General features: G+C 36.7%; 4 protein-coding genes across 5 annotated transcripts; 2 read left to right on the top strand and 2 right to left on the bottom strand.

Moving 5' to 3' along the window:
* Positions 1-245: 245 nt before the first annotated feature.
* On the top strand, positions 246-14451 carry LOC120012715 (protein transport protein SEC31 homolog B-like). 2 transcript variants are annotated; one of them, XM_038864160.1, is made up of 23 exons: positions 246-809; positions 3084-3138; positions 3240-3362; positions 3710-3806; positions 3909-3945; positions 4826-4931; positions 5005-5062; positions 6034-6131; positions 6282-6401; positions 7130-7172; positions 7835-7944; positions 8038-8165; positions 8270-8822; positions 9031-9123; positions 10485-10670; positions 10755-10968; positions 12026-12138; positions 12251-12421; positions 12553-12678; positions 12757-13027; positions 13494-13732; positions 13902-13987; positions 14054-14451. In XM_038864160.1, exons 1-23 carry the CDS (start codon positions 493-495, stop codon positions 14103-14105), a joined length of 3396 nt encoding a protein of 1131 aa, XP_038720088.1. In that variant the 5' UTR covers positions 246-492; the 3' UTR covers positions 14106-14451. The 2 variants fall into 2 exon arrangements, with proteins under 2 accessions (XP_038720088.1, XP_038720089.1); XM_038864161.1 differs by having other exon boundaries at positions 247-809; positions 13902-14451.
* A 1695-nt stretch (positions 14452-16146) lies between these two features.
* Positions 16147-18104, bottom strand: LOC120013680 (serine/threonine-protein kinase-like protein At3g51990). The gene has a single exon (XM_038865571.1). The coding sequence runs from the start codon at positions 17942-17944 to the stop codon at positions 16508-16510; it is 1437 nt and encodes a 478-aa protein (XP_038721499.1). The 5' UTR covers positions 17945-18104; the 3' UTR covers positions 16147-16507.
* Positions 18105-18948: 844 nt separating this feature from the next.
* LOC120013443 (acyl-CoA--sterol O-acyltransferase 1-like) lies at positions 18949-20358 on the top strand. Its single transcript, XM_038865247.1, has one exon. It carries the CDS (start codon positions 19224-19226, stop codon positions 20256-20258), a length of 1035 nt encoding a protein of 344 aa, XP_038721175.1. The 5' UTR covers positions 18949-19223; the 3' UTR covers positions 20259-20358.
* A 700-nt stretch (positions 20359-21058) lies between these two features.
* On the bottom strand, positions 21059-24262 carry LOC120012326 (structure-specific endonuclease subunit slx1). The gene is made up of 4 exons (XM_038863691.1): positions 24114-24262; positions 23755-24035; positions 22342-22448; positions 21059-21356 (listed from the first exon to the last, which is right to left on the bottom strand). Exons 2-4 carry the CDS (start codon positions 23982-23984, stop codon positions 21163-21165), a joined length of 531 nt encoding a protein of 176 aa, XP_038719619.1. The 5' UTR covers positions 23985-24035; positions 24114-24262; the 3' UTR covers positions 21059-21162.
* Positions 24263-24303: the final 41 nt, after the last annotated feature.

Raw genomic sequence — 24303 nt, forward strand, 5'->3', positions numbered from 1 at the left:
CATGCATTGTTTTCGTAAAAAATATTGTACAATTGAAATTTCAATTCAATCTTGTGTTTTATTGAGAGAAAATAAAATATATGTTATTGTTTTCGTAAAAATATGGAGTTCGAGTTTCTCCATATATATATAAAAAAAAAAAAAAACACTGAGACCATGAGGGAGTTCAAACTTCCATTTAAACACGTGTCAATATGCGATTCGTTCTTCTGACATGAAACGAGTTTACCATCTAAATCTTAAAAACAAAGGCATAGCGACGCAGGAGTGTTGAAACCCTCTTCTTCTCTACTGATATAGATCAAACCGTGATTCCCCAAATTAAATATCGTTCTTTAGATCTGAAAACGCTCTCTATATCTTCAAATACAATATATTTAGATCTTCAACTCCTTCAATTGAGGGAGATATATGCGAATTTCGATAATTTTAGATCCATATATCAGTGTTGTGGATTAGATAAGGGATTGTTGAGGACGTTTGGTGTCAATTATGGCGTGTATAAAGGGGATAAGCAGATCGGCGTCAGTTGCCATGGCGCCGGACGTGGAGTACATGGCGGCTGGGACCATGGCTGGGGCTGTGGATCTCTCTTTCAGCTCGTCTTCGAACCTCGAGATCTTTAAGCTTGATTTCCAGTCAGACGATCGTGACCTCCCTATTGTTGGTGAAACACCCAGCTCCGAACGCTTCAATCGTCTATCTTGGGGCAAGAACGGATCCGGTTCTGATAGTTTTGCCCTCGGTCTCATTGCCGGCGGTCTTGTCGATGGAAGCATCGACATATGGAACCCTCTGTCTCTGATCCGGTATATTGGGTTTTCAATTTTATTTTTCTTCCCTCTGATTTAAAGTCAATCTAAGATCTGAATTAGTTGAATTACTTGTGGACTGTTGTCTTCTTTTAATCTGTTTGACAATTCCTAAGATGAAAATGCTAAGAGACGAAATTTTATTGGAATTCTATTGTTTTGTGTGCTATATTGTAATTGCGATTTTGGTTATTAATTTATTTGAATTGGGTTCCTGTTCATATTTGATAAATTTTGCCAATTGATAACTGCTTCGGAGTGTTCTATGAAATTAGGTGTTACTGAAATTTCGAGTTTGCAAAATTGAAAAATGTGGTTGATAAAATTTTGTTTCTTGAGTTTTCTTTGTTAATGAGGCCTATTACCGACTATACTATGAGCTCATTCATCTTAATTAGATTGTGGATTTGAATTTTCTTCTTCCTTTTCTATGATTATTCAGTTTGTGCTATCAAATTTGAGTTTTTCCTGGAAACATAATTTTTATGGAAAATTTGATCAATTCTAGTGATGTGAAATAATTGGGTGAAGAGGGGAAACAAGATGGATTGGTCGACTATTTGGCTGGAATTTTTCCTTATATGATTTGTTTGTATGTCAAAGAAATTTTTATCTCACAAAATAGGCACTTTAGATATTGGGTTGATTAATTGGTGCAGAGAAAATAACTTTGACTATTTGAAATTCTTAAGTAAACAAATGGATACAAATTGGGTGCTGGGAGTTTCAATGGGATTTGATTTAACTTAGGATGGTTGATGAGATTGAGTATTCGGGTAGACAACTCTTGTGAATGTATGATCTCTATCCAGATGGCATGAATCATACATGTATTGCGAATTTGTGACGGACTGGAATGAAAAAAGCTCTCAAATGAAATGATATCTATGTGGACAAATTGATATGAATTGGGTGCTGGGAGTTTGAATTGGATTTGATTTGCTTTAGGATGACTGTAACAAGTGTACAAATGCAAAAATCTGATGGTTCTTTAGCTGTTTCCTAATTATATTCTTTCTTTTTTGATAATGTCATATGTGCTACTTTCAATATACATATAAATAATGAAATACTTTCTATTCTGACATTAGTATTTAGTGTTAATTTATTGTCTTTTAATTCAAGTTAGATTTTGTTAGTAATAGCTCTGGAAGTGCTAATTAGAAGGGACACATTAACATAAGTAATGTTTTTGTACCCTAGGAAAGATTTAGTCGTGTGATCTTCAAGCAAAAGCTAATTCTGAAGCCAAGCTTCAATAGGGGTGAAGGATTTTTTGTTGAAAAAAAGATGAAGGTATCATTCCTTGCAGTTATTTGTCCAATACATATTTGATACCAGTAAGAAAAGATATGAGAAAGGTTCCTAGCCTTAGACTAGTACTGATGAGTGCTGATTGGGTGAGGGTCTGCAGATTTTTCCTTTGTTTGATTTCCGTCATTCCCAAAGTTTGGTCATCATTTAAGTTTCCTAGAAAAATAAACGTCAGTAGTCAGTGTACTAGTGGCTTTGATTTGGTTTTATGTTTTCTTTTTATTCAGTATTGTTTGGGTTGTATAGAGGGAGATGACTGTGGGCTAGAGTGATGTTATTTTTGGACATTGATTTGATAATATCAGATTGGGAAGGAAGAGCAGAATTAGATTTAAGCGAGGATATTTGCTTGTATAAGTTGGGAACAAAGCATGTCATCTTCGCAGACTTGGCCAAATATATCAATTGAGGGTGTTGTGCTCTCTGACCGTAAAAAAAAAATGCTGAGTGCTTGTAAGGATTTTTCACTCTTGCACTGAATTTTCTTGGGATGAGTATTTTCTGTGTTGCTAAATGGATTTTAATGGGGTTTCAGAAATTTTCCCTGCTATATTGTGGGTAATTTATTCTGAAAAACCGTGTGGCTTTTGGCAATTTGATTGTGGCAAAGGAGGATGAAAAGGGAGGCGAATTGGGATTGCACATCATCAAGTAGTCAATTGGATGCATTGGCTTGTCTTAATGTCCTTTAGGAATCTATTCTCTGTATCAGATCTTCTTTTTCTTTTTATCCTTGTTGAGTTGTTTATACCAAACATTTGGTTTAGGCTTTTAAGAGAGTTTAAATTAGGCCTCTAGCGTCAGACCCTTTTGTTTTTCAATGAAAAATTAATAGAAAATCCTTTGGAACGGTAAAAAAATTTAGAAATTCATGTGTATTTGCATATTTCCTTATTGTTATTATTTGGTGGAACAGCAACAAGTAGTTCCTTGTGTGATTTGAATTTCTTTTTCCAGCTCTGATGCAAGTGAAAGTGCTCTTGTTGGACATCTTTCAAGGCATAAAGGGCCTGTAAGTTTTCGCAATCAAATATCATCGTTACTGCTGGCCTTTTTACCTAGTAGACATTGATTAAGTGCCTGTCATCCTTACTTATCTTCCTTGTGGCTTAGGTTCGTGGTCTTGAGTTCAATGCCCTCTCTCCTAACTTGCTTGCATCTGGTGCTGATGATGGTGAAATATGCATATGGGATTTTGCTAGACCTGCAGAGCCTTCTCACTTCCCACCTCTCAAGGTATGGAGCCCCTCTTCTGGTTACTCAATTTCTCTTCTGGTCCTGCAATCTAATTCCAGACCATATTTTGAAGTTTTACTCTTTCAAGATGTCTGTTGTTTGATATTCGGTATATTTTTTTGTCTTGTAAAATAATTCCTGACTATATTTTGGAGTGTTGCTCTGGTGAGGTGTCTATAATTTAGATTTCAGTTTTTAATGAACTTTTGGACTGTGAATGTGAATTTATTTCTCTAGTTCTCTTTGTTTCGTTATCTTCATTCCTCTCTCAGGTGACATGATGTTTTGCCCTTGTTACTGGCAAATCTGCTGGGGCATCTGATACTATTATTGAGTACTAATCGCAGGGTAGTGGTTCTGCTGCACAAGGTGAAATCTCATTTCTTTCTTGGAACAGCAAGGTTCAGCATATATTAGCATCCACTTCATACAATGGAACAAATGGTGAGGAAGAAATTGGATTTTTGACTTACCATACAATCTTGCTTCTTTTTTTTTTTATTGCTTTTGCTCAAGTTGGATGTTGCTTGTTTTATTTATTTGCAGTGGTTTGGGATCTAAAGAAGCAAAAACCAGTGATAAGGCAAGCTCCTTTCATTTGTTTTTTTTGAATGTAAATTTTTTAGAAAAGCGCACCAAGGGGGTGCTAGCATTTACAAAGGCAAGGACATCAATCTCTGTTCTCTAGTTACACATTTCTACTTGCAGGAAGCTTCCCCCTAACACAACCAAGGAGTTTGAACCCATTTATCCCCGAAAGTACATAAAGGAAAATACTCTTTATTTCTCTGCATCCAAATGTTATACCAAATGAGGACATCTAGCCTACAACGAGTTTATAACTTTTTGAAGTGCTATTAAATTTACCTACCTCTATCTCTTACTTCCCAAACTGGTTTTAACCCAAGAAATTCTCAAAGGGGATGCCATCACCCCAAATTTGTTAGCCAGATACAAATGAATGTGAGTATTGATTCTCCCCATTTTTTGCAAAGAGGGCCTCTATTCATGATAAGGCCCCTTTATTCCCAAGTTATAAATTGCGAGGATTCTCTCCCATATGCTTCTATAAGAAGAAAGATTTTGGTGAAAACCGTTTGTTTCGATGGAGCATCCAAAGGGAATTCCTCGTTTCTTCCTAATCCACGTTAGGGTGTGGAACAAGGTTGTAGTTCTTGATGTGCAGATTTTCCTCCTTTTATCCTGTTCCAATTTAGATGATCCCTCTTTAGAACCTTTGGTTCGTGAGTGTAGATGGTGTCCATGGAATTGGTAAACTCCTCCATTTCCCTATCCATGGTTTCCCAATACAAGTTATTGTTCCTACATCCAACCAAAAGATTAATCCTTCCTTGGAACAATAAGCTTCTTGTTCTTATTGGGCAGCCTTTTTTTTGGATTGTCCAATGTTATATTTGGCTTTGTCCTAATTGTAAGCTGAAATGGTATGTGCCTATTGACAGTTTTGTAGATCCTGTGAGAAGACGGAGCTCGGTTTTACAGTGGAATCCTGATGTTGCCACTCAGCTTGTTGTTGCATCAGATGAAGATTCTTCTCCTGCTTTGAGGGTAATTATGTTGCAGATATGGTAGTATGCTTAAATTTCAAAATCTAATTACTCATATTGTTGTATGCATGCAGCTTTGGGATATGCGAAACATAATTACACCTGTAAAAGAGTACGTGGGGCACACCAGAGGTATTGAACAGGATAATGCTTACTTTCAAGTTCGTATTTGATTTCTAATTTTCTTATTTATGCTTGTAGTTATTAAAAAGATGAGTTTACACCATCCACCCCTAATACTTCGTATTTATTTTGAAGAGAATGGAGTTTATATTCTTCTCCCTTAGCTTAGGGGTCAAAATGGACTACGAAAGGATGTTAGATCGTTGGTTAGTCCAGAAGGATTCCTATCCAATTCGATCATCCGCTGTATGATATTCTCTTTATTAGAAGAATGGCCCCATTTGCATTAGGGTGAAGTATATGAGATGCCTTCCACATTTGTGTAAAATTCTCTTAAATTGTGGTAGAACAGTTTATGAAATCTGTTGTGGAGTAATATATTTGGTCCAAATATGAAATTTAAAGTGTCCATGGTTAAATTGCTTAACCAATATTACGCTATACATCCTTCAATTGACATGCCATGAATTTTGAAGGCTTTGGTTTAATGCATATATTCTCTATATTTCTTCCTCTTAAAAATGTCTTCTATATTTCCAGGTATTGCCCTCCCACTTAATTTTAAGTCTGAAATTTTATTTCGGTTACATGCTCATGTGTTAAATATTTTTTCATCCGATGTTCCCTTTTACATTTTTAAAGTTTTGAAGTATTTTTTTTGAGCTGCGAAAAGGTTTTATACTGTTACGCATTTCTTATAGTTTCCCGAGAGATTTATTTGAGCTACAAAATACATGCAGTTCATTGAAATGGTATGGAGGCTGGCGTGTCACGCATGTTCTATTAAGGGAGATATAAATTTTTGTTGTATGCCCTATAGTGCCCTTTTGCTTGGCACTTTGATCTTCTCTAAGCAAGAGGGGATGTGATAATATGTCATTGAAACTATGATACTTTTATGCTCTTGAAAGTTATTATTGTAACAGGGCATGTTCATAGTGATTTTGACTTGTTACTATTGGCTCCATTTCTCATATCAGGTGTAATTGCTATGGCCTGGTGTCCCATTGACAGTTCGTATTTGCTAACTTGTGCCAAGGATAATCGAACTATTTGCTGGGACACAGTTACTGGAGAGGTAGGATAATGTCTGATTGGGTTTATGCCTTCTTTTGCCATGTGTTCTATGTTTATTTGTTTTTGTTTTTTCTTTTCCTGGTTCTGCAGGTTTGCTTGATTACAGCTCTTTCTTTTAATAACACTAGTTTGTTTCCAATTTTGGGCGCAGATTGTCTGTGAATTGCCAGCTGGCACAAACTGGAACTTTGATGTACACTGGTATCCAAAGATACCTGGAGTCATATCAGCTTCTTCGTTTGATGGGAAAATTGGGCTTTACAATATTGAGGTATGTGCTTGTTTATCAATATGCATCATTTGAGGAATTTGTTTTATTTGAGGTAATGGAAATGCTACTGTGGGTGATTAAATGCTGGACATCATTTTAGTTTGTTATATAGTTTGTTTTGGCTGAAACATTACCCAGTGTTGATAAGACCTTTCAGTGACACTTTAGGTGCAATGTGTCATACATATGATGATATATTTGTATTGCAATTGCTACTCAGATACGCTTTTAGATGTCTGTTCTTTTGTGATAATACTAAGGATTCCACTATTGAAAGTGGGGCTTTTATTATTTTTTGATGTATTGTCATTGTATGCAACCATCTGGTCTCCTAATCATGGATGTGCAATCAACTACAACTGATGTTGTTAACTTTCTGATGACTGGACTGTGAGAAAAATGAAAGGTACAGAGTGATTCTGCACCTTGTAGCAGTTTTTCTTGCATGGCTAAGGGAGTTACGATGAATTTGATGCTGTATTGGATGTTATGCACAGAGAAGATACATATTTTTCATATAAAAGAGATGTGTGTATTGCACTGAAAATGTTTGTTATTTTTAATTCCTGGAAACAACCTCTCCACATAATATATGGGGGTAAGAGCCTTGTGCGCGGGAGGTGTTTATTTTTACCTCTGGAGAAGAATTTGAGTGTGGTTTTTCAATATATTGGGAGACTCTTCTGTTCCTTTGTCATGGACTTGCTTTCCTTGTCTTGCTTTTTCAGGGTTGCAGTCGGTATGGTGCAGGAGAAAGTGATTTTGGGGCAGGTAATGTGCTTAGTGAATGTATATATACAGTTTTATAGTCCTAGGATGGAACAATGTCCATCTTTGAGGCTTTATTTGCTTTGGATTTAACTAGTTAAGCTTTATATTATGCTCTGAATTCTTGGCTACAGCTTCTGATGGTTTGCATTTAAAGTACTGCTTTTGATGAAGTTATGGAGTTTTGTCAAGCCAGTATATTACTATTGAATTTGGGTACAATCAACTGGTATCAAGTATTTTAGCCCAAAATTAGTGATAAATTAGTTGCAAAACAATCCCATCATATCTTTGTAATTTAAATTCAAATTATTGCCATTTGATCATTAACAGTTTTACTGTTTTGTTTTCTCTTTGAAAAATCTCATGTGAATGGGTGTGCGTCTGTGTCAATGGTGGGCTTGACATGTTTCTTGATGTCATTCTGTGAACTACTTGAAATGTTAGAAGATGTTATTTTGGGAATAAGTGTATAATATAGAATTAGAGAAAAACAATATTGCAAATGTCATGGAAACTTTGGGGATTGAATCATTCATGAAAAATATTTATTGGTGTCGTCTTAAATTCTTCTATTTCCTTGCCATTTATGTACTGTAATTGCTTATATCACTGGAAAGATTTAGTTCTTGATCGCTGATCTTACATGCTCTCCTTTTATGCAGTATCACTGAGAGCTCCAAGATGGTATAAACGTCCAGTGGGGGCGTCTTTTGGCTTTGGAGGAAAGCTTGTCTCATTTTGCCCTCGACTTCCTGCTGGAAATGGCTCTGATGTATGTATGATTCATTTTTAGATGCCTCAGTTTATCCAATTTTTTAATCATCTATATTTTTCCTCAGTAATTGTTCTTATCTTTGTCTATCAGGTTTTTGTGCATAACATGGTTGTGGAAGACAGTTGGGTGAGCCGCTCATCTGAACTTGAAGCCGCAATGCAAAATGGGGAGAGGTCTTCTCTTAGAGTGTTATGTGATAAAAAATCTCAAGAGTCCGAGTATGTCATTTTTCTAAGAACGTTTGTATTGTTCAACTTTTTTAAAAAAAAAAAATTGAGTTGATTGGTTAGTTGTTTTTATCATTTATATGGATTCTGTACAGATCAGCTGAAGACCGGGAAACATGGAGCTTCTTGAAGGTTATGTTTGAAGAAGATGGGACATCAAGGACAAAACTGCTTAACCACCTTGGTTTTAGCATACCTACTGAAGAGAAAGGAACTTTACAGGATAATCTGTCACAGGAGGTTAATGCCATTCAACTTGAAGATTCGGTGGAAGAAAAACCAGGACAAGAGAGCAATAAAGAGGCAACCATATTTTCTGATAATGGGGAAGATTTCTTTAACAACCTTCCGAGTCCTAAAGCTGAAACACCTCTGTCAACCTCTGAGAATAACTTTGTTGTTAGTTCTGTCTCGACTGCTGAAGAAACACCGCCAGAACCAGATGGTCTGGAGGAGAGTACTGACCCAGCATTTGATGATGTCGTTGAACGTGCTTTGGTTGTGGGAGATTATAAGGGGGCGGTTGCTCAGTGCATTGCTGCAAATAAAATGGCTGATGCTTTAGTTATTGCTCATATTGGTGGTGCATCTTTGTGGGAGACCACTCGTGATGAATACCTTAAGATGTGCCATTCACCATACCTGAAGGTAGCTTACTTTTACATCTTTTGCTTCCCCCAAATGCCTGAGTTAATTCGTGTTATGAGGTGATTCGAATTTTTAATTTTATTAAAATATACTGATTAATGTAGTTATGAGGGATATGGGATACATTCTTCTTCTGATTCTGACTCATTAAACATTTGTTATGTACTTTTGAAGATTTTGTTGTTACATTTGGCATTTACTCTTCCAGGTTGTTGCTGCAATAAAGAACAATGATCTCATGAGCCTTGTAAAGACAAGGCCCCTGAAATTCTGGAAAGAAACGCTTGCGCTACTTTGTTCGGTAAGTTTCATAACTTTGAAGAAGAAAATATTATGAATGTTATATGTTAGCATGAACACTGCTATATAGAGATGATGCTCATAATTTTTGTTTGTAAAGAGATCCATTTGAACGTTCCTTCGACCATCATTCAAATTTGTGAAAGACTGCATCTGTAGGGATGCTTCATTATCTGCTTTCATGTTTCAAATTAATAAATAATTATAAATTTTTTCATACAATGTAACTATTAGCAATAAATAATTATGCGGGGGGCTGCATACATCTTGCTTGTCCCCAATCCTGGCAATTGGGGAGCTTTGTGCACTGGAATTGTTTACCTATAATTAACAGTAATCATCCCATTATAGTCACATAAATATAGATTGCTATGCTTGATTTCGTTCCCCTCCCCTGCTTGAGTCAGTTGCATAAGAAGTTGGTGAATTTCTTGCATTTTATGCAATTAAGTTGTATTGTAATGAAAGGGTATAAGGTATCGGTGTTCCTGTATTCGATACTTACGTCAACTTTGATGTAGTTTTTAAAACTACTGATGTAGATTTTTGTTTAGGATTGAGTGAACCAAAAATTTTAACCCCAAGTTAATCCCAAAATCAAGAATCTTAGGACAGAAATTTCCCAATTCCTAGGTGTTAAAAGCTGAAACAGAACAAGATCACCCTCAATCTCTGAGATCGGGTCGGATAAATTCACCTTGCCCCTTAGTCTTTCACCGAGTGTGTATCGGTCTCTCATTGAATGTGTAAGGAATCACTCCTATTGCAACTTTGCATAAAATCTCTCTTCTTTTATTTCTGAGGCAAGCAAGCCCTTATATAGAGGTTTACAACCATTGGTTTAAGGAAACATTAGAGTTCCTATCCCGACTGACCTAGAACAACATAATGACTAAAAAATACCTAACTAAAAGGGAAATCTTCTCGGCAATGGATTTCTTAACTCTTTAAAAAACGTAATTTAAAGAAAATCCTCTTCTAATAAGGATGCCTGCATCAAGCTTTATGTCTCTTTAACATAGATTTAGCATGAACACTACAATAACTCACACAATGTGTGAGAAGCATTTACAATGAATGAATGGTTTCTCTTCTTCTTTTTTTCTTCAAAATATATACAAAGTATTAATTTTGTATGTAATCTCTATGTCCCTCATTGTAAAATAAGGAAAGATTATCTTTAACATGGATTTAGCATGGACCTATGAAGATGATGAAACAAGCTATTGCTGAGCCAAGTATTACTGTAATCATGAAAAAAAAAATGATTGTACAATCGTATATATTGTATTGCTTGGACGCTTATAATAATTTATTTAGAAGTCTATGCATCTAATTTCTTTTGTTTTGGATGCTAACTAGTTTGCTCAGGGGGAGGAATGGACTGTGCTTTGCGACACGCTTGCTTCAAAACTGATGGGTGTGGGCAACACCCTAGCCGCTACTCTCTGTTATATATGTGCTGGAAATATTGATAAAACAGTGGAAATCTGGTCAAGAAGCCTTACTACTGAGCAGGAAGGAAAATCCTATCTTGACCTTCTTCAGGTAAGTCTGTAACTCTGTAAATCTTAGAAATTCGTCTAATTTTCTTGTTGCTAGAAACTTGATACATGACACTCATCTTGTCAGGATTTGATGGAAAAGACTGTTGTCCTTGCTTTGGCATCAGGGCAGAAGCGATTTAGTGCATCTTTGTGCAAACTTGTTGAGAAATATGCTGAAATTTTAGCAAGCCAGGGACTTTTAACAACAGCAATGGAGTACTTGAAACTTTTGGGTTCTGATGAATTGTCACCTGAGCTTGTGATCTTAAGAGACCGTATTGCTCTTTCTGCTGAACCTCGTAAGTATTTTTGAATTTAATTTTTCTTACAGTTACAATAGGCGATGGTTTCAATGGCAAACTGTCAATTATGGAGTGTTGCTGTTTCTTTTTTTCTTTTTCTTTTTTTATCTATTATCATTATCATGATAGTTATTATTGTTGTTGTTTTTTGATGTCGTAGCCTTCCCTTCATTTCGAAGGACTGGTTGCCTTCCAAATCAATACCCCATGAATATGTCCCGCTATGTCCTCTTTTCTCGTGAGCTAGGGTAAAGGTTCAAAGCTAAGTCAAGAAGAAGGTTTAAGAATCCTACTAGCTCCTCTGGAGCACTTTGGTCAAGGGAAATATTGAGTTTAAATATTGTCGAATAACAAGAAAACATGGCACTTTTTAGATTGGTTGGTTGAACAAAATTTGGACGACTGAAAGGTGATTGGCCACTTTTCAAGCAAAAGTTGATAGAACTTTGCTTGCAATTTGTTATGCTATCTGGTAGTGTCCCATGGGCTCAGGAATCTGCTGAAATTGCATCATTAACATAGTAACCCATCAACCATCATCCTACAAAGGCTCATTTTGTATTGAGCAACAATATTATGGTGATTGTAATTTTGTTTTATTACTGCCTGATATTACATTTGATATATTGTATTCTTAGTTTTCCAATATATACTTCCCAATACTTCTTATATTGAGATAAAGTTATACCAGTTGTTTGCCACACTTACCCTAATTGTGATGCTCTGGTTGGTTTAGTTTTATCCATGCTTTTGGGGTTCATATTTAATTGTATCTTCAGGTTTGGACTTTGTGAGTTTTATATATTGTGGCTTGGTTCCTCCTTTAGAACCCAAATAGGCGAATTCTATCCGTAAGACATCATTTGTTTCTCTCTGTCCATATTATCCAACAATTTGAAAGTCATGGATTCCATTCACCTCAAGTTCTCTATGATATTACGTGAACTGGAATTAGAATTATTCTTGCTTGGTCCGAGGTTCTTTAGTATTGTTATTATTTTTGTCGTTAGCAAATTTGTCACCTACTGAGGATTTCTGTTGATTGTTGTGCCAGAGGAAGAAGCTAAAGCTACAGTTTTTGAAAACTCTCAACTGCAGACTGGTTCACTATACAGTACGGATCAATCAAATCTTGGCAGCATTGATGCAACTCAGCACTATTATCAGGTGGTCTTTCTAGCATCTTCTTCTGATGTGATTTTTTAAGTGCGTTATAATTGTTGATTTTGCTTCCTTGCTGTGGTGTGTACTTCTATAATATCTATGCTTTGTTCATTAGGAGACAGTCCCTTCTCAGTTGCAGCAGACAATTCCTGGCAGTCCATATACTGAAAATTACCAGCCAACATATGGTTCTTCATATGGAAGGGCATATGGTACCGCTCCACCATATCAACCTGCTCCACAGCCTAAGATATTCCGTCCAACACAGGCACCCCAGACTTCCCAGGTATTTTTTCTTATTGATTTATTTTCCATGTAGTGCATCTAATTGTATTTACTCCCCCAATAAAATATACGGAACTTTTTACTTGTCATGAAATGTTTATTATATGCCTCATTGTTATTCCTTTTATGCAGGCAAATTTTGCTCCCCCTCCTGTTACCTCTCAGCCCCCTGTACGGACATTTGTTCCTTCGACCCCTCAGATGCTGAGAAATGCGGAGCAATACCAACAGCCAACATTGGGTTCTCAGTTATATCCTGTATGTATAGGATTTTTCCAATTTCACCATGAGTTTTTTGTGATTTAATACTCACTTACCCCGGCATGTGTGTTTTAGGGGACTGTCAACCCCGCCTATCCTGTACAACCTGGACCTGGTTCACATGGTCCTGTTACATCTCAAGGCCAAGTTCCTGTCAATCAAATGCCACCAGTAGCTTCTGCACCTAGGCCTCTGGGATTTATGCCAGTGACCAATGCAGGTGTTGGTAGGGGTCCAGGTCTAATTCAACCCCCCAGTCCTACTCAAACTGCCTCTGTACAGCCAGCTGTGACACCTGCAGCTCCACCACCTACAGTACAGACGGTTGATACATCAAAAGTTCCTGGTAATTACTAATTACTGAATTCATGTTGCTGGTTTTTTTTTTTTCCTTTTTGGCTGCATTTCTATGTGGCTTGTTTTGATGAAGATTGTTAGTTGACTTGAATAGCATTTGAGTTGGAGTTGCTTTGGATGTTTGGTTGGAGAAATTAGGCAATGGAGTGTACAGCATTGATACTGTACCTGACTCTGCAAACTTATGTAAACCTTAATATGTCAGATTATGAAAGACTCACTGACGAATATGTCACAGCGCAAATAAAATTTGCACGCTTATTGAAGGAATTCAGATCCTGGTGTTACTTTCTTTTTAGTAATTAAATTTTGTTAATTTCATAAAACTTTTTACTGATAGACTTTACATATATACACTGAATATCTGGCATGTAATCCATGTTTTGATTGATTTGTTATAATAATTTTCGCAAACGAGTTAAGGTTCTGTATGCCTTATGGGTGGTTATTTCCAGCTCACCAAAAGCCTGTCATCAGCACACTGACAAGACTTTTCAATGAGACATCGGAAGCACTGGGAGGTTCACGAGCAAATCCTGCTAAGAAGCGTGAAATAGAAGACAATTCAAGGAAAATAGGTGCCTTGTTTGCAAAACTCAACAGTGGTGACATATCTACAAATGCTGCCGATAAACTGGTGCAGCTGTGCAAGGCATTGGATAATAATGATTTTGGTGGAGCCTTACAAATCCAGGTATTTTTTTTGGAGTTCAAATTATTCTAGAATTAAGAGTTTGAAAATGAGTGATGAGTGACGTAGATGATGCGTTTGAACAATAATGGCATTCTGGGCGCAAGGGAATTTTTTTTTTTTAAAAAAAAAAAAACTTGAATTGTTCTCTCTGTTTCTCCGCCTGTAACAGGTACTTCTTACCACCAGTGAGTGGGATGAATGCAACTTCTGGCTAGCAACACTCAAGCGGATGATCAAGACTAGGCAGAATGTTAGATAAGTTTTCCGAAGGCTCATACTCGAGCACAATTCAGACGCATAATTTTTTGTTCCCCTCTGTAGAAGTCCTTTTGGTGACACTGATCGTTCCTCAAGTCAATGTACACAAAAATGATATCCGGGTTCACCACTCGTTACTTCGCTCATTCAAAATCTTGACTGGCCTTCACATTGGTGCTTTTTTCCGGATGCTGTTGATGAGAATAGTTTCCAAAACATATTTTTTTTGGCTCTTTTTTTACATCTTTGTTTGTAGTGTTTGAGAAATAGAGTCTGGGTTCCTTTTAAGTCATAAATGGTCCACCTTAAGTTTTAGTTCAAAGTTGGTGCTCCTCTTAGCAAATAGCTGGTCATGACTTATTGATTTCTTCAATGGCCATTAGTTGTACTTTCTTGTTTATGTTATGATTAAGTTGAATATTTAAGCAAATGAGTGCAATTTAGCTGAACATTTTTTTTTATTGAATCTTTTTACCCTCTAAATGGCATTTGCCATTTGTTTTCTTCTTTTCTATATTAACAATGGCATGAGCGAGCGTTCGAAGTTCCAATGCATGGTTTAAAATGAGGTGGGGCAGAGTACTCTCTGTTATTGTTTGATGACTTTGGGATTTAAAACTGATGGTGGATTGTCATCAGAAGTTGTTCAACAATGCTCACTTAAGTAGCTTTCATGTTATTATTTAAGTCAGTCGATTGTCAACCGGTTACCTCTCTCTTGTTGGTATTGTAATGAGGAACATTCAGAGTGGTGGCCGGTGGGACAAAAGATGATTTAAAGAATCAATCATAGAGAAGAAAAAGGAAGAATTTTGTTCAAAAGAACCAAAAACATAAATGATAAAAAAGAAACATGTTTCTTTAGACAATTGACTTCTTTATAAAATTTCCCCTGGTGGAAAAAAAACCCCCCCTAGATTTTGCTTGTCCATCATCCTCTGTTTTCCTCCAAGAAGTGGCACTTTTTTTCTTTCCACTATTCTGATTGACACAAATCACAATAAAGTGATAAACAAATTCCTGGTCAGAACAAAAATATATATATATATAATTTGCAAAGAGGATATCTGTATTTATAAATTAGGTTAAACATTCTCATGCTCAAGAAAGCTCGCCAACGAAAATAGAAATATGTGAGCCTGTAAAGCCTTCATGTACGGAGAGGATACCACTTTTCTGAACTAAGATCAAGATTTGATTGAAGTGAACCGTTTTAACTGTAAACACCGGTGCCCCTTCACATAAAAAGGGTTCTAGAATACAGAGTAAAAAAGAAAAGTAACTCCCTTTTCTCGGTTAAAGTGAAGATTAGGACAGTAATTAGCACATGGTACATTGATGTTTGATAGAAATTACTGCAGTTGTAATCACAAACGTACAATCTGTTTACCATATTCAACAAAATTATGTGAATCCCACGCTGATAAACAAGCTGAACGTACCCTTAACCCTGAGGTAGTGAGGTGTCCTAAATTGAGAAGATTCCATCTCTCATTTTGGTGGGGCCAGGGAGACAGCTTTAGGTCTCAATTACGCCACTGTTGATTGGTGATGACAAAAATCATAAGGTGGTTCACTTAATTATATAGCAACCAACAACCATTTTTGCTATCAAAAACAATTACAACTGACAGGCAGGAAATCTAGATAGTTTGGCAGAGCAAAAGTGGAAATTATAGTATTAAACTATTAATCCCTTGACAAAACATTGGTCAACAGCCTCACTAATATTAATGCTGCTCTAATTACTACATGACAAGCACATCACAACACAAGTTTTCTAATGATATTAGATTTTCTAATCGGTCAATCCATTATACATAACCAAAAAGGGAAAAAAAAAAAAGCTAAGCAGAGACTGAGGAAGTGAACACTGATCCTAGTTTGAAGTTAAAACCCTAAAGATGAAGAGAATCTAGATAAAAAGAAGATGCCAATACAAAGGCTATAGTAGGACAATGAGCGAAAAAAAAACCAAGCTCTTCATGTTGCAGTTTGATTTTCAGTTGGCACCACCAAAGATGATGGTCCATGCATCCTTACAGATAGAATAAGAGTTTAATTTCTTTCTAGTATGCGAAAACCATATGAAGCTGATATACGAAAAGTGAATTCGGAGGAACTAGAGAAAGAAACCAACCATTACATACGTAATGTTTCACAGAAACTTGAGTTTCATACAAATATGAAGCAAGATACATTGGTAGTGTTGGGAATCATAGAAACAGCAGTGAGCAGATTGCTAGCAGATGGAGTATGAATAAGCTTAATGAATTCATTCAACAGAAGCTGCCAATGAGCTTAAATGACAAAGATGAAAAGGTTAGAAGAAAACCTATGTCACGGACAAGCAATGCGCCATTCATTTACATACACACTAAATGAACAGCATAAAACATTTCAAACAACGGAAGAATAATTGATTGATAAAATCACGAACCAGTGAAAGAAAAAAAGAAACTTACAGGCCTGAGTTGTGCCCGAAAGTCGAGTTGCTTCAACAAGTTTTTCGAGGATCTACAAGTTATCAGCCAGATGAACGCTAATACTCGAACGAGAAATTGCATCACCACCTCTCGAAAATAACTCTGCATCACCTCCCACGGATTGGCTGCGCTTATAGTGGAATACATCTTTGTTTTTACAATGATCAAGCGACTGAATTTTCCCTTTGTAACCATGTGCTCTACTACCAAATCGACGTGATGATTTTGAGTTATTGTCAACCTCATCAGTCTCCCCCCATCTTTCAGATTGGCCGTCAGTGTCGGCCATGAGTTCCATCAAGTTGCTACTGAAACCCAAATCTGAATATACTCTCTGTGAACTATTTATAGCCCGGAAACCAAATTTACCATCTACACCATCCGCGTTGTCTCCGCCATCATTCTCTGCTCTCAAACCCAATTGGGTACTTCTGAACTGGACAGGACGCCCCACCGTCTCCACCATCAAACATTGATTGTTAAATGCATTCCATGAATGAAGAGGAGCCAATTTACTCAATGAAGTTAACCAATTAACAACATCTTTCATTGCAGGCCGTCGTTCTCTACATGACCTCACACATTTAGAAGCAATCAATGCCAGTTGCTTCCTAACGAAAAGATCCTTAAGTGGTGCAATTTGTGGATCGAATATAGCACCAAGCTTCTCTCCCTTCACAAGTGGAATTGCCCAATCCACAATGGAAGGCGGGGAATTGCTCATATCAATAGCTTTCCTTCCACTAATTATCTCCAACAACAGAATCCCAAAACTAAATACATCAATTTTAGTACTCAAATTATTTGGTGTCACATAACATGGATCGAGATAGCCCATGGTACCTGCAGGTGGGGTTGATTTAAGCCTATAATCATCGACACCACACATAAGTGCCAACCCAAAATCACCCAACTTTGCATTGAAATTCTTATCAATCAAAACATTAGCAGACTTGATATCTCTATGAATTATTGGTGGGTTTTGCGAGTGAAGTGTCTCTATGGCCTTTGCTATTTGCAATGCTAATCTAATCCTTCTACCCCAATTTGGGGGTCTAGAATTGGAATGAAGGATGTCAAAGAGAGTACCATTGCTCATGAATTCAACAACAAGAAGGCGATCTTTGGTGTCAGTTGCAAAACCCAATAGGTTGACCAATCTCGGGCTGTGAATCTTTGACAAGATCTCCATCTCGTTATCGACTTCCTGGTTGATTTCTTGACCCTTTGAAGGTTTCTTAACAGCAACATGGCGGCCACGGAGAACGGCCTTGTAGACACAACCATGGCTGCCCTTTCCGAGCAGTTTCTGTTCAGAAAACCCATTTGTGGCTGCTTCAAGGTCACTGTAGTGGAATTGTTGGATCTTAAAGGGCTTTTCTTGCTTGGAATTTGTTGGGTTTTGTTGGGTGTTGGGTGAGGAGATGGTGGCTATGGCAGATTCTGCTTTGCAAGAAAGGTATCTCATTTAGATAAATTTTGGTTTCTACTTTGTAGTGGAATGAAGGAATTGATGGTATAGCTTACATGGAGAATGTTTCTTATGAAGATGACTTTTGTTTTGGGGATTGAAGAGTGGAGAAGATTGATGGGGAAAATAGAAAATTGTATTTTCTAGCTGCAAGTCAAAAGTCTATTTTCTCTCCTTTATGCTTTACATATATTTATCTCCTTTTCCCTTTTTTTTTAACCCTCAATGAAAGTTAATCCAATGTTGATTGGAATGAATTAAACTAGGTATTAGCACTCTTACGGATCTCGATATTTTTTTTTCTCAGATATTCTCAATGATGAGATTCACACACAAGATTTCACACAAATCATGTTATACCTACGATTTCACATTGGTCATATGCCTCTTTCTCAACATTTGAGATAACGGAAACAAAAACACATTAAATCTTTAGTATTGTCGTATATAATAAACCCAACCCACGATTCTTTTTGTATTTTTTTCTCCTTAAACCATAACCATCTTCATCATGTTACGATCATAATATCGACCTTCAGGTAAAACCTAAATTTAATAATTTATTGTGGAATCCAGAAAATTTATTTTTTCAGATGAATTGTAAGGATATGTTACTAGTTTTTACAATGAATAAAAAATAGAACTTTACAAGTCGTGCAATTAATTATAAGGACTAGGCCACCATTAAACCAATTCTTGAAGTTTTTTTAAAGTTTCCTAGACTAATAAAATAACTATTAATGGCTTTCATTATTGGAGTTTTTTCTTCTCTTATTTGTTTTTTCCCCAAAATTCCTAGTAAATAAAAAGCTCATGCCATTCATTCTTCTATGTGAAGGATTGTTGGATGAAATTGGTCCAAACTCCTTAACTAACCCTACCAGCAAAGGCCCATCTCAACTCCCATTTAAAGAAAATCCCATATATTTATCATTAGCAAGAAGACCCACTTCCATATTTTGCTTCTCTTTGGCTACAATTTAATTCCCATATCTCCAATATTTCTTCTATTCATGCTTTGTGTCAAAGCAATCAATAGGTTGGGAAGGATTTACTTTTAACCATCTCGATCACCCCAGATAATAAATTTTTTCCTCTGAAAATATTTGACGCCCTCAATATCCAATGCCCAAACTCAACTTATAATGAGTTTTTGTCAACTCAAATTTCCCCAATCATTATTATAAAAGAGCCCCACATGTATGCTTGGAGGCGCCTGTACCCTTAACCTCTCCTCCTCTCCTTCTCCATAATCATAAGATCAACAACAGCATACATGGAAGGGGAGATGCGCAACTACGCTATAGTATGGCTTCAAGTCCTGATTTCTGCATCTTTTATCTTTTTCATAGCAAAGAAACTCCCAAAAGGTCTTAAAAGATTAATTTCTGTACTCCCAATTGTGTGCTTATTTCTCTATCTCCCTCTCAATCTCCATACCGCCCATCTTGGTGGCGGCATGGGATTCATCGTCTCTTGGCTTGCTAATTTCAAGCTCCTGCTCTTTGCATTTGATAAGGGTCCGTTATCCAATCCAAGATTGTCTCTTGGAAGCTTTGTTGCTCTCACTTGTCTACCCATCAAGATCCAACAAAATCCACCTCCTCAAAACTCCCATAAATCCCAGAAATCTCCTCTCAATTATGCAATCAAGATTCTAATTTTTGGACTGGTCTTGTGTTCTTATGAGTATGGTGATTATATGCATCAAAACGTCGTCGCATTTCTCAACTATCTCCATTTGTACCTTAGCCTGGATATGGGGTTAGCCGTTTTAGCCGCGCTGGCTCGAGCCACGCTGGGGTTAGAGCTGGAGCCGCAGTTCAACGAGCCGTACCTATCCAGCTCACTACAAGACTTTTGGGGAAGACGATGGAATTTAATGGTATCGCGTACTCTACGACCGACGGTATACGAACCGACACGTGATTTGGCGACACGATTCGTGTCTCGCAAGTGGGCCGCACTGCCTGCGGTGTTCATGACGTTCGTCGTGTCTGCGGTGATGCACGAGCTCATGCTGTATTACTTGGCGCGTGGTGTGCCTTCGTTGGACTTCGGTCTGTTCTTCGTCCTTCACGGGCTGGGTGTGGTGGTTGAGATTGCTTTGAAGAAGGCGTTCGCCGACAGGTGCCGGTTGCCGTGGATGATATCGGGGCCTTTGACGCTTGGATTTGCGATGGTTACCGGCTGTTGGCTGTTCCTTCCGCCTTTGCGGCAGTGCAACCAATTTGAACGAATGGCTGAAGAGTACGTCATCGTTGGCGCGTGGATAAAAAAAGTATTGAAGTCCGCCATTAATTTTCAGTAATGTCAGCTGGTCATATACATATGAGAGTTTAAATCTCTTAAATAAAATTTTAAAACATTTTAACTTTTAAAATGAATGTTAAATTTTTAAAAAATTATATATTCAGAATGAACGCATAAAACTCTTTTTAATAAAATTCATTGTCGATGAATTTTATTAGATAAATTTTAATTTCATTGTTTTTTCGATGAAATTTCAAAAACAAATGAATTTAAAACTAAAATAATGAATTCATGCTTTAAAAAACAAAAGAATTTATATTAAAACAATAAATTTTGGACAATGAATTATGGGATAAAAGAGTAAAAATAAAATTATTTTATTGATTAAGTCAATGGAATAAATCTGTTGGGTTTCCATAGATTACCAAACAGATGGGTTAGATGCTATTTTTTATTAATTTTTGACTCGTGGAAGTCATGATCTTTTTCTTTTTCGAAGAGAAGATATAATAATAATAATCAAACAAAAAAAATAAATAATAGTTCTTGATGTTACCTATCATTTTTTATTAATTTTTGACTCGTGAAAGTCATGATCTTTTTCTTTTGGAGGAGAAGATATAATAATAATAATTAAACAAAAAAATAAATAATAATTCTTGACTGTCGGTTCAGCTAATGTGGGCTGGCATTACAACTGGCTATATATAATAAACTTTTTAAACAAATAAAAAACAATAGCAATGCTACATACTTCCAAATTTATGACCTCATTTTTCATCGTGGACCTCATGACAGTCGTGATAGTCATTGATTATAAATACACATGGAATACTCTACATGGATTGAAATAAAATGTGAGTCATAAATTAGGGATTTCAATTGAAAAAATGTGGTGGTATACATGAATGGTTGAATTGAAAAGGCAAGTAATAATATATATTCATAAACATTTCCAAAATTCAAAAAGGACACAGTTTCCAGTCTATTTCCAAGCAACTGCAATCGAATGAATCTTTAACTCTGTTCAAAGCAGTGTGCCGATGCTGGAGTAACAAAAGGGATCTGTCATTTGTTTGCTGTGTCGTGTCCTCGTCCTTCCTTTTACGAGGCATTTTCCTCGAGAATCCTTTCCATTTTGATTCAAATGCACAAGCTGCATATACCAAAGGGAAGGAGGAAAGGAATAGCATCAAAAAGTTCAGATCCATGTTCATGTTGTGCAAAAATTTGATTGTTGATATACAAAGAAACAAGATTTCTAATACACATTGCATAAAAGGTTGACCATTTGACGACCGTTCGATCACATGATAAATGTGATACTATGGTTTTATATTTTTCTGCTTAAATTATTTGTCTTTTACATCTTTGTCTCTACTTATCAAACTGAAAAATGAAGAACCATTTGATCATATGATAAATGTGATCAAACGGTCCTCATTTGTACTTTAGGGTCCTGTGATAAAAACACATCCCAATGGATTCTAAAGTGTGTGTCAAATCCATGATAAAAACTGCCAAGCATGGGCTCCTCAAGAACGCCTCATAATCCTACCCATGAAAACACTCAAAAACCTAATGAAACTATAAAGTAAGATTTATGAACCAGAAATTAGCGCCGACCCACAAGTTACATGTATGGAAAGAGACCATCTTTAATGAGCAAAAGTCATGCACTTAACAAACATACAATATGCATGAGATGATCAAAGCATTCCCACAACATTTGTCCCCAGTTTAGCTCTCAATTAGCCTTTAGCGTCAACAGATTCAATACGGTGATTGTGAATCCAAGAGAAGAAGCTAACTCTAGCAGTAATCCAATGTGAACATTGGATTTTCATGTGGAAAACGCCAAGTGCATGAATCCACATTCCACAACTGATAACACTACTGGTGTACTTATTGCAAGGAGACCACTAGAAATCTAGAATAGACAAGTTCCCGGAAGACCAAAAAGGAGAGATTTTCTGGCATATTCTTCAGCAAAAGAGACAATCTATAGCAACGGCAGACAAGCCAAGAAATGATACTTTAGAGGAATACTTCAGTACCTTTGGTGACATTCAAAGAGTGTCCTAAAAAAATAATAAACAAGCAAACAAGGGTTTTATGGACGTATAATATTAGAGATATACCCTGACTTCGATCTCTGAAGCCTTGAATTAAGCATGCACAATTCCACGGTCTTCCTGCACGGGATGCTTTTGCACCACCTTTAAGTTCACCATTATGTTGCTTCAGACTGAAATATATAGAGAAAAATGAACAATAAGGTAATACAGTTTAATTACTCCTTAAATGAAATGCGAATTCCTCATGCTCTTAAAAAAGCCAGAACCCTAAAGGCTAAACTACTTATATTTTGAATGTGTTTGGGTAAACCTCGTGGTGACCTTGAGAAATGATATTCTTCTTTCAGCACCTACAGCAAGTAGATAATATTATGACGATGACGAAAATTCCTAGGGAAATAGGTTCTTCTCATAATAGCCAATGGAGGCAATTTAATCAGCATACTTCATTGAGATGTGTACCTTTAGATGCTCAAAAAACGATTAGGGGACAAGAAATCTTAAAAACAGTTTGCACAAAAGAAAATTTATAGGTATATAGTTTTTTCAATCTCATATTATCCCTGAAAGTCATTTGTTGCAACACCAATCTTAAAAGATCCCTAGTGCATATGTGTCATAATTTTCGGATGCTTCCTTACTAGTACACATATTTTTTAGCAGAATCCAAAAATTTAACAAATGTGTTCATCTTTGCAATACATCCAATGTTCACTTCCTCCTACATTCCTTGTGTTTGCCTCGGCTCTATGCCAAAATAACTCAACTCAATACCAAATATCTCAAGTAGATGGAAAAAGCAGGTCATTTTCCATTACTACTCTTCTAACTCTCGCACCGCTACCTTTTGCAATTTAATGAAATCATCCCAGATAGTTCCTCAACCAAATGTCAAATCTAAGACTACTGAATTTATATAATTCATGAGTCCATCTCCACAACTAGATCATATCAACAAATGTAATATTCTGAGAATTTCCCATCCTCAAGTACATGAAAAGATAACACTTTTAGTGTGTTTGGATTGAGGGATTTGGGGGGAAGGGAAGGGAATCTTCCCTCTCATTCTCTCCAAATCCCTCTATTTAATGAAATCTTTATCCCAATCTTCTTCAAAACACTCTCCTTAATTTTTTATAAACTATCCAAACAAGATAATTGGAAGGAAACTCCCTTTCCCTTCCCTTCCTCTACCCTCAAATCCCTCAATCCAAACACCCCATTACTGTCGAACTATCATAGCAGATGGGCATAAAAGTCAGAGGCTTGACTCTGAATATCAAAATAGGTGAACCAAGGAGCAATTTCCAAATTGTGAAATCAACCATGTTAGCATTAATATACACAAAACGTATCGCAATGTTGTATATGATAACACATGAAATTTGAAAAATTGGGAAAATTCATAACAACCAGAAATAATCAATTGTTGTGAATTTAACAAAAAAGCAGGTGGATTCAAAGATATTAACGCACCGGCGGCAGAAATCGACGGTGACACCCACGTAGGTTTTGATGGGAACACCAGTTGAAACGATGAGATACACACACCATGATGCTTTCAAATTTGGATCCAAATGTGCGTGCGACGATATTACAGATCTCGACGACGATGACGATGGTTTTGATGGGTTAGGAGGACAAGAATATCTTGTTATAGGATGCTTCACAGAGCGAAATGCGCTGGTCAGTGGCCTCGTCGTCATCTCCGACGACCCCTTTCAAAAGCTTTCCTATTTTCATTTTTGTAGGCTCTCCTAAAAAAAATAAAAAAATCTGTTTAGTAGCTTACGAAGCGTATACGTCAGCGACGTAGTCTACATGCCAATTCTTACCTGTCCGCCTAACCCGAAGTCCTTTCCCCAACTTGGGCGAGTTTTCCCGATCCGGCTCTGAGATGGGGAGGTGGAAAAAAACACAATCCGCACGTGGTGGGGTACATCCTTCTTCTCACCCCATCTCGTAATCCACCCCGCCCCGTAATCCATACTGCAAGACATTTGAGTCAAAATTCAATGGGGAAAG

Source organism: Tripterygium wilfordii, chromosome 13 (assembly GCF_013401445.1).
Source record: "Tripterygium wilfordii isolate XIE 37 chromosome 13, ASM1340144v1, whole genome shotgun sequence".
Classification (NCBI taxonomy): Eukaryota; Viridiplantae; Streptophyta; class Magnoliopsida; order Celastrales; family Celastraceae; genus Tripterygium; species Tripterygium wilfordii.

What these genes read in the sequence shown, in the direction of transcription:
- LOC120013443 (XM_038865247.1), top strand. Translation starts at nt 19,224, where the DNA reads ATGGAAGGGGAGATGCGCAACTACGCTATAGTATGGCTTCAAGTCCTG.
- LOC120012715 (XM_038864160.1), top strand. Translation starts at nt 493, where the DNA reads ATGGCGTGTATAAAGGGGATAAGCAGATCGGCGTCAGTTGCCATGGCG. An exon ending in AAAAAATCTCAAGAGTCCGA is followed by an intron (nt 8,166 to 8,269) that starts GTATGTCATTTT and finishes GATTCTGTACAG; the next exon opens with ATCAGCTGAAGACCGGGAAA. An exon ending in TGCTCTTTCTGCTGAACCTC is followed by an intron (nt 10,969 to 12,025) that starts GTAAGTATTTTT and finishes TTGTTGTGCCAG; the next exon opens with AGGAAGAAGCTAAAGCTACA.
- LOC120012326 (XM_038863691.1), bottom strand. Translation starts at nt 23,984, where the DNA reads ATGACGACGAGGCCACTGACCAGCGCATTTCGCTCTGTGAAGCATCCT. An exon ending in ACCGTCGATTTCTGCCGCCG is followed by an intron (nt 22,449 to 23,754) that starts GTGCGTTAATAT and finishes TATATATTTCAG; the next exon opens with TCTGAAGCAACATAATGGTG. An exon ending in CTTCAGAGATCGAAGTCAGG is followed by an intron (nt 21,357 to 22,341) that starts GTATATCTCTAA and finishes TGGTATATGCAG; the next exon opens with CTTGTGCATTTGAATCAAAA.
- LOC120013680 (XM_038865571.1), bottom strand. Translation starts at nt 17,944, where the DNA reads ATGAGATACCTTTCTTGCAAAGCAGAATCTGCCATAGCCACCATCTCC.